Below are 10,184 nucleotides of genomic sequence, written 5' to 3' on the forward strand. Positions count from 1 at the left end.
GAGAAAACTAATCTGAATCAATACATTTTTCACCAAAAGCGTTTAAAACCGACATATGAAGGATAATATGAAACCCATGCAAGTAGTGCACACGAATTAATTATCACCAATATCAAAATGCTATTGTTGTCAAAATATGAATGGTTGCTATGCGAGATTATACTGTAACAATATTAACATTTTTATAATTACATTGTAAATAGTTAAATTAAACAAAGCTGACAGACTTTTAAGGATAACGCAAACCACATCCGACGAATTTTTGAGTTCTTTGGGAATCTGCAATGGATAATATTACGCGCAAATACACAAAACAAAAAAAAAGGATTCCCGCCTCTGAAACATGTCTGTTGTTTGTTTACATCCACATTAAACTTTTCACTTTCAAAAAGCTCTCGCAAAAAATAAGCAAAAGTAGACGTAACATAAGACAGAAAGAAAGAAATAGAGTTTAAAAACTACCCTACATTGACGTGAGCGTTTACTCGTTGCAACGTTGTCATATTTTTGTTGTCAACGCCTGCCCAGGAATAGGCATATTTACCTGTTCTGGCTTTCTTGGGAATTCTTTCGGGCGGCATGCGTCTTGCATTCTACAATTTATAGCTACTTGTGTTAATGGTTGTATCTGAAGTTCAGCCTTATAACATCTTTTTACTTTTTACAGTTCACACAATGTGTTGTCACGGCATTAAAAAAAGAACTATTTGTTATTTTATGGGTAACATTTAACGAAATATTAGCAAGACACCTTGTTAATATACAGTGAGTGAAATTTCATCTATGCTTTTGAAGACATAAAAATATTATCATGGTAAAATAAAGGTAAAGACCACCGGTAAAGTCCGGCACTGGCAATATTGTCTCAGTCCGTCAAGATATTTGCATCACGTTTATTTATCAATGTGTGCAAAGCAATTTACTCTCTCGATTTTCTGATTAGTACTTCTTTGGCGGTTTTTGATGACGCGGCGAGGGTGCTTACAATATTTGATTTCTAACATTCGTTGAACGAACTTAGACAATTTAACCATCTAGGCCGCACTTCTATATGTTCATATTTGTTCAAAATTTATCGAATGGGGTCAAAGACCAAAACTGTACTATCGTTCTCGTCAAAGCAAACCTCGCTGAATCTGTTATTAGGACATGCAGTATAAAATATATTTATTCGCAATCACAACAGTTACAAATCGCGTGAATGTAATTAGTAACTAGTTAGCGTGATGGCACGGTTAATGCTGTGCGTGTTGTGTGCAATCTTCTTTGGGAACGTCGAATCCGCAAGTATTTTAGGGATATTCCCGTTCCCCGGGAAAAGCCACTACTTTATGTTCGAGAAAGTCATGAAAGCCCTAGCTGAAAGTGGACATGAGGTTGACATCTACACCCATTTTTTATCTAAAAATGCAGTTTCCCGGTAAGAAAAAAAGATCAAATAAAACAAAACAACCAGTTTTTCAGTATTTCAAGTATTTTTTTGTTTTGCTTTGTCTTGTCCCATTTCTTAGTTAAATCTCGTCTTTTTCTTCTAAATATTCAAACCGCAAAAAACGTTTGCCATAGTTCAATCATTTTTTAATATTTGCGTAAAATACGGTGGGTCTCAAAATATTTGGAGGGGTGGTTCAGCATCTGAAATAAACAATCCCCTTTATGACCATAAATGCTTACTTATCCAAATGTATTAGTCGAAATATAAACAATCATATCATCTATATGACCAGTAGAGTTTTCTAAAAAAATTGACTGTAAAATATTCAAGCAGATTAAATGATGTATTACTGAAGAGTAGCATGGCTATAAAACAAGACGATCTACGGTTCCAAATTTAAATTGTTTTACCCTGTATGTTAATTAGAAAATAATACTCAATTAAATGTAATCTACAGGGTGATCCGAATTATAATGGAGAACCAACTTATTCAGCAGATCAAAATCAGAAGAAAAGTTCTTATAAACTTATAAACTGCGAAAAAAGCCTATTTTTAAAAAGTCTCCTCTAGATTTGCTATTTTTACTGAGTAACATTTATGAAACCATTTTAATTAAATATTTAAATAATAAAACGACAAAAAAATATTTTCTCGAAAACGTTTATTTTAAACGGGAAAATTGTTTATTAAGGGTATATAAAATTATTAACGAAATATTTTAGAGTCAGAATCACTCTTCAAAATATGTCTCCCAATTTTTAGGAAGCCCTGTATTTAACGACTTTTGTTGCAGTATATTTTGCAGACTTATAATGATGACGCTAAAAGCCCCGAACTTAAAAAGGAGACCACAATAATATTTTCCATTTTAACAGCAGCTACAACCAAATAAGTTTACTGGGTACCCTACCGATAGTTACGAATAACTTCAGCGCAGACGTTGCAGAGTATTCCTTCGTCGAAACGCTAAACTTGATGACTGAAGCAGTGGGCACAGATATATGCCGAAAACTCTTCGATTCCGACCAGATGCGAAACTTAAAAGTAAATACAAAAAAGTACGATGTGATCATCACCGAACTCTTTGCTTCAGAGTGTATGTTAGCATGGGGTCACCACTTCGGGATACCGGTTGTGGGTATGCTGAGCAGCTACCATCTTCCGTGGACCGGTGACAGATTCGGCCTACCAGATAATCCCTCCTATGTACCAAATTATTTTTCTGGTCGTGCGTCGCTAGACAACTTTTTCCATCGGCTATCCAATACTATACAGTACGTGATAGCCAAATGGTAAGTTCATTTCAAAAAATAGAAAACTGTTACCAGGGGATGGAACGTTTATAAGAATCTTTTTTAAATCAAAGAATAATGAGGTGCAAATAGAATCGATTATTGTGCAACAGAGCAATACAATTTCAGTATCTAGAGGGCCTCTTTAGGCGTAATTGCCAGAAAAACTGGAATCAAACGACATCCAAGTAAGAGTGACCTCAAAGATCATAATAGAACATTCCAGTATAATCACCTCTTTTTTTAATAAAATGTGAATGGAGAATATATCCTGAATAAATTTTTATCGATTCATATATATATCCGTAGTTCGGTGTAAATCAGGCATACCCAAAACTTGTTCTGTTTTATAGATACGAGATCTGTAAATTAAGAAATGACCATCAAAGTTTTCGGTTTTTTAGAGAAATTAAAGGGTGTCACTTTATGCTCTGGTGCTTGGTTTCAAGTTAAGTCAAGTCAAGGCCCCTTTCCCTCCTGATGATGTCCTTTTGGTCTTGTGAAAGGTTTCTGGAACCATTTTTGAACAAAGTTTTTACAATTCAGTGGTTAAAATGAATCCACCCCTTCCAGCTTAGCACCCCCAGTTTTGCCTGTTTAATACTGAATTTACCGACTTCGTACAACCTTTAAGGCTGTTTATACCTTTTATTATGATGCCTTATTCTGATGTAATTATTGTAATCCGAAATCAATTAAAAATATTTCACTTGCTACGATTTCCTCAATTCCTCGGGTTTTCGTGTTGTTAAGAATCGCTTAATTGCACGCGAAATTTTTAAGCTAGCGAAAGAACGTTTCGTTGTGTTACCTCTCTGCTCATAGTACTGTTAAAAAAAATCATTATTGCGAACCCAGCTCACTTAATTGCAAAGCAAAAAAAAGAAAAAAACTAAAAAGTGTCATCTGCTTGCTCTTTTTACGGACAGATTTACAGAAACTAAAAGCAGCACATTTAAAACGTTGAGGGTTACTGTATTACACCTGGACTAGAATTATAGTGCTTTTACAGCTTCGTCATTACTACTACAAAACTGCAGCCCCTTATAGAACACCCTGCAGAGCAGACCCTTACAAGTAACCATTCCAGGACCGTCCTAGGAATTTATCTACCTATACTAAACAAGCGGGATATAAGTATGTTTTCAATCCTTTTCGCCGAGCAATTCTTGAAATATGTACATAAAAAAAATAGTACAAAGTAACAATTTATTACGTTCTATGTCACTTGCTTTTTATTGCGGCTCCTACAATTCCCTTCTGAATTTCTTATAAAATTTGTAAAGATTCAAAACAATTTGTTTAGCATCCGAAGACAAATGGATCCTCTTTGTTTTATTTGCCGAGGTAGTTCATCTTCTAAATTGTCATTCTAATAAATATTTATCTGTATTCGTGTGACGTTATTTATTTATCTGCCGCGAACATAATCTATGGTCTTAACAAAGACTGTTGTTGTTTGCAAATCGAAGAACTATGTAGAAAACACAAAAATACAAGAAGAGAAGAATGTTGTTAATCGACAGGCATACAACACCAAAATTATTATTTTCAAACTTACCTGTAAGATATACCGTTACCCTTTGAACTATCCAGTGAAAACAGCCTCGCAGAGTCAAAGTTCGAGAATCAGGTACATAAATACGTACTTATTGGAAGGATCACAGTCAAATACCTCTGTAATATATACGAAGATATTGCAATTTAGATTAAACTCTTGAAAACGATACATATCACCTGATGTTAAAATAACCTCTTCTACTTATCCGGAAATACCCGCAGCATCGATGCTTAATCAAATTTACGTTTCAAAAAAAAAATTCAAGTTTCTACAAATATTCGTTACGGTCCATCTCAGGCAAGACCTACTTGATGCAGAATAAACATCTGTTGTCTGTTGTTAAGTTACTGTAAAATACCTAAAACGTCAAATCAATAAATGCACTATATTTTTGGTCGTACAATACCATTGCAGGTACCACAGTACCGTTTATGAGACGCAGAACGAAATAGCCAGAAACTTTTTTGGCAGTAATTTGCCGGACCTTCGGCAACTGGCCTTCAACGTAAGTTTATTCTTGGTCAACGCGCATTATAGCACTAACGGCGCTAGGCCGCTGCCACCGAATGTAGTAGAAGTAGCTGGTGCGCATATCCGAAAACCGAAACCGTTAAATTCGGTAAGTAAACAGTTTTCCATGAAATAATTGCAATATAACTTCCGTCATCAGCATTTCATGGAAATTCTAAGAACCGACAAGAAAGGGGTGATTTACTTGACAATGGGGTCAGTTATGCAAACCGAAACTTTCCCGATAGCAACTCTGCAATCGATGTTCGACGCTTTCGCCGAGCTACCGTACAAAGTAGTCTGGAAAGCGATCAAAAGTAACTTTTCAAAGGAACTTAGATTTCCCGATAACATACACTTCGAGAAATGGATGCCGCAAATCGATATTTTGTGTAAGATGATTGGTTGGGTTTAATAATTACAGTTTCAGTATAGGAAATTTTAAGGCGACCCGAACGTAAAACTTTTCGTTTCTCACGGCGGAATGCTGGGCAGCCTGGAAGCCATTTACTGCGGAGTACCTGTGCTAGGAATTCCACTATTCGCAGACCAAACCACCAATATCGCTGTGGCCGAGACCAAAGGCTACGCCATAAGAGTTGATTACAAAAATATTTCTAGAGACAGTATACTGCATGCCGCAAAAACGCTTTTAGAAGATACCAGGTGAGGAGCAAATATACACATACATTTTATATTTGTTATTTTGTTTATTATTATTCCCCTTTTTTATTATTATTATATATAATTGTTCATTTTCAAAAATGAAAGTTAATAGTGCTAACTTTATCTCTATGGCCCCTGCATTAGTTTGATATTTAATTTTTTAATGAACTTCACTGACGCCTGTATACGTGGAAATTTCCTGCAGAGAACGTAACAAGACACCAAACAACTTACTGCTATGTCGCTTTCAAGTAAAGCTACCACTTAAAAAACAGATTCTGAGATATGACTTTAAAAATCTTAACGAAACATCAGGAAGCGGAAGTGGAAGATATTATGTGTGCTCTAAAGAATCTCTGAATAATACAACATCAGAAAAGAAATTAAGCATGCCAAGAAACAGAAGACCTTAGTAAACGACATGACACTTTTAATGTACACAAAAAGATAAAAGAAGCAACTGGTATATATAGGAAAAGAACGTAGGGGAACATAAATGATCAAGTGTGGCAGAACTACATTATGTATCTATTCAGTGATGGCACACGACCCGAAAAACAGTATCCATAAATGCAGAAGCTATAACCGTTTCAGAGGTCCAATACATTATCAAGACGGCAAAAAGTGGAAAAGCACTGCGCCAAGACGACATCCCAGTGGAATTACCAAAAGTCATAGAAGAAGATTGTCGGAGAACACTCACACAATTTACAATACTGGGATTATTCCAGATGAATGGTTTAATGTCCACTTTTGTTACCATACCAAAAAAGCCCAATGCCCAAGATTTTAGAACACTTAGTCTAACGAGCCCTGTGTTGAAGGTTTTCCTCAAAATAATTCAAAACCGAAACTACAGAAAATGCGAGTCGAACATGAGTGGTACTCAATTTGGATTTCGTAACGACCTTGGAACTCGTGAGGAAATCTTTGCAGTACCAGTCCTCTTTCAGCGATGCAGAGATGTTAACTGCGACGTATACGCATGTTTTGTGGGCTACACTAAGGGCTTCGGTAAAATGATGGAATTGATATCAAGGACATGCGAATCATCAGCAACCTGTAATGAGGCAGAAAAAAAATCTCAACCTGTAGAACTTCGTCGGGGAGTAACACAGCTGCTATTTCAATCCCTACTCTGAGGACATCTTTAGGACACTCTGGAGAACCTACAAGAACTCGTGAGGTCTCTTAATATTACCAGTAAGGAGTATGGTCTAGAACTTAATGCCAGAAAGAAAAAGTACATTGTAATCAGCAAAACTCCAACACCAGAACTGCTCATCAATAATGAAGTCGTTGAGAAATTCATTAATTTAGGAAGCACTCAGTCTGAAGCATGGGACCATTCTGTGTAGATAAAATGTCGCATAGAAGCTCGAAGCACTTTCACTACAATGAAAAACCTACTCACCAACAGAGATCTCAGTTTGGAGCTGAAAAAACGAATAGTAAACTGCTACATCTATCCGGTGCTTCTGTATGGAGTAGAGAGTTGGACAATATCGAAGACTATGGAGAAACGAATTAATGCCCCAGAGATGTGGGTTTCCACAAATAATAAAGTCGAGAACAGAAGTTGCCAGCCACCACTCTTACTCACAATTAAAAAACGTAAATGTGAATGGTTTGGGCACGTCATGAGAAATGAAAATAAATATCGCCTATTACAAAACATCATGAGGGACAAAGTAGATAAAAAAGAGACCCGGATAAAAGGAGAATCTCCTGGTTGGCAAACCTTCGCAAATGGTATGGTGTACCTCCACCGAGTTATCATCATAAAGTTCGAATAACGATGATGATCGCCAACAGATCGCCAAAGAAGAATGAACTTCAATGATTATTATATTTACATTATTCTAATTACATTAAATGTTAGTAGACGTTTTGTAAATGGTTTAGTAAAAAAAGTTTAGGCTAGACTTCGACATGCAAATACCTTTCCTCGTACAATTATATTCGATTTATTATTTATAAAATAATTATATGATTATTATAATTCTTATTGTTAGCATTATGTTCTTGGCGCAACATTACTTTAAGATAAATAATAGATCTCAATTTTTTTAACTAAAACTTGAGAATACATTTTTTTATGAGCCGAGTGGTTTCTTCTACACGCGACAAGACTAACTCAATTTTTGTTGGCTTCTTTTATTTTATTTTTGGGTAACTTCGAGTACCACAAATACCGCTTTTTTGTCTTCTTCTCAGTTCATTTTCGATTTTTCAAAATACTGGTGTTAAATAATTATTGCAAAAAAAATCCGGATTCTCAAAGTTTATTTTGTTCCCGAGAAAAAAAAACGTCTTTATTTTCATTTGGCGTTCGAGCTTTCTGCCGTAGAGGTTACCTATTTATTTGCAAATCAGTAAAACAACATATCATTTCGAATTTTGTAACCCTTTTCTCTCAATCATCACGCAGCTGGGGGCGCGATATGGAAAAATTGTGCACCTCTTTCTGCCATAGACCATAAATATTATAGCCAAATTTCAAAATAGGTATAACCGAATTCCGATTTCGAACCTGAAAACACTAATGCACTAATTTTGAATTTGGTGTCTTTATCCGTTCAACAACAAGCAAAATTAAACCACCAAGTTTGAAATCGTTAGCTGAAATTATTTGAGTGTCTTCCACTTCTTTGTTTCAGCCGATACAGTGATGATATTAACAGCAACAATATTTTTAAAATACATTTCTACTTTTTCTATGCGCATTTGTTTCAGATACCAAGAAAATGCAAAAAAAATATCAGAGAACTTTAAGGACCGCCCACGCGAACCGTTAGACGAAGCCATCTACTGGATAAACTACGTCATTAAACACAAGGGGGCACCAGAGTTGCGGAGCGCAGCCGCTCGACTTTCGTGGTACCAGTATTTTCTGGTCGATGTAATAGCCAGCATTGCGGTCTCCTTTTGTACCTTCATCTTTTTTGTTTATGTAGGTCTTAGGGCCGTTTTTATCCGAAAACAATTGAAACAAAAATCTAATTGATCGTCCTTTAGGTTAGGGTAAATTTAATTTAAAAAATTATGTATAATGAACAGTTGTGTTCGTCGATATATAGCAGTTTTAGGCAATTTTTAACCAGCATTTATAGTTATATTGAGTTAATTACTAGGGTGTACTGCTGTAATTGAATAATTAGATAAATAAAGCAGCATTTTCAGAAAATGCCTAGGTACCAATCTCTTCTAATTTTTTAGATTTGGTTTTATATTTATGTTTTCTTAGAAGTAATCCCTAAAGAATAATTATTATTTCAACAACATTTCAGTATCCCTTTTACAAATTGGTTAAATTAATTTTTGTATTAATGTTCAATACTGAGCGGCTGTTTTTTATTGGTGCGAGGTAACTTTAATACAAGTGTGCCTTTTGGTAAGTTATTTAGAGTAGAAAGCAGCAACCCTAAGTTATGAAGAATTTTGTGCAAGATTAAAATAGTCTAGTATCTATTTCCAGGTGAACATCGTTTGGTGTTAAAAAGTGAACATTATTTCACTATAGAAAAAAACAAATTCGTCTGTTGGAACCTATCTTTGGAGAGCAAAAACAGTGCTGTGGTGCTTGTGGCTTTCAGAGAGCATGTTAAGAAGACCTTTGAAAAAAAGTGATCCAAAATCTTGCGATTTACCCCAAGGTATTAAATTGTCTATGAGATATATTGTTTACGACGTGTGTAAAGCCAAGCGTCAAGACAATCTTGAAAAAATCAAACAGAATTAGCGTTGCGATATTGGCCACACCAGTTTATCTACAATTTTGAAAGAAGTGAGATCGGATTTCAACTAGAAAGAATCAAGGCAAGCGTTTTTATTGACGAAACTGATTTTTGCGACATCTTCTTGCCAGGATGACATAAGACATTGTTATTGGCACCAGTGCAATTAATGGGAAAGGGTACGTAATTAAATATGCGGGCAATCAAAAAAGCTTTATTTTAAATCCGTTTGATATTTTGTTCAAAAAAAAAAAACATACGACTATCAAAACTTATAAAAACTTACCAAATATTGAAAAACCCTCTTTGCTTGCTTTTTGCAAGTAGCTGGATAAAGAAAAAAATAAGAGAATGGTTTTCAAAAAAGAATATAAAAGGTCATTTATTTTTAAAAAGTAATCTATTGAACGCATACAAGGAACTGACTCAAAAAATAATATGTTGTTGAGGTCTTGAGATGACGCACCGCCATCGCCATTACAATGCAAAAATTATGTATGCAAGAATGAGGCCAGTATTCTAAAATAATGGAATGTAGCAAATCAACAGAACGATATAGATCAAGGGAGACCGTTGATAATTAGAGACGATGATAGTCAGTCAGAAAATTCTGACAGCATGTTCGAAACTATAGATGCGTACGGATGAGTACTTGGGTATATCCTAAAGACTACTAAGGTACCTGATTTTAATTTGACAGTGGCGGTACGGTACACTTACACTTGAATCGATTCCAAAGAGATGATGCACTTCCACAAGCTATCATTAACTGCTCTTTTTTCCGTTAGACACAACATTTTCACAAAATCGTCCAATTGGTCCTCCAATTTTTATAACTGCAGTTCATGTAGCAGGTGTGTGTGATGAAAAACTTTATAGTAAATGATTGTCCGAAAAGAATAATATTCGGCGCTGCCACCAATTGTCAAGATCTGAATCTTAACCCTCTTAATTTTACATTTCAACGTCGGCAATATAAACC

The 10,184-nt window shown here is 35.3% G+C and overlaps 2 protein-coding genes across 4 annotated transcripts in view; one reads left to right on the plus strand and one right to left on the minus strand.

Annotated features, from left to right (window-relative positions):
- Positions 1-10,184, minus strand: part of LOC132705304 (protein sprint) — a 298,697-nt gene that overhangs the window by 269,915 nt on the left and 18,598 nt on the right. The gene's annotated exons all lie outside the window — the stretch shown is intronic.
- LOC132705308 (UDP-glucosyltransferase 2-like) lies at positions 1,215-8,654 on the plus strand. 2 transcript variants are annotated; one of them, XM_060675820.1, is made up of 6 exons: positions 1,215-1,420; positions 2,312-2,728; positions 4,704-4,908; positions 4,960-5,191; positions 5,246-5,465; positions 8,202-8,654. In XM_060675820.1, exons 1-6 carry the CDS (start codon positions 1,227-1,229, stop codon positions 8,470-8,472), a joined length of 1,539 nt encoding a protein of 512 aa, XP_060531803.1. In that variant the 5' UTR covers positions 1,215-1,226; the 3' UTR covers positions 8,473-8,654. The 2 variants fall into 2 exon arrangements, with proteins under 2 accessions (XP_060531803.1, XP_060531804.1); XM_060675821.1 differs by having other exon boundaries at positions 2,315-2,728.

The sequence above is a fragment of the Cylas formicarius genome, unplaced genomic scaffold (genome assembly GCF_029955315.1).
Source record: "Cylas formicarius isolate icCylForm1 unplaced genomic scaffold, icCylForm1.1 PGA_scaffold_7__23_contigs__length_41026272, whole genome shotgun sequence".
Classification (NCBI taxonomy): domain Eukaryota; kingdom Metazoa; phylum Arthropoda; class Insecta; order Coleoptera; family Brentidae; genus Cylas; species Cylas formicarius.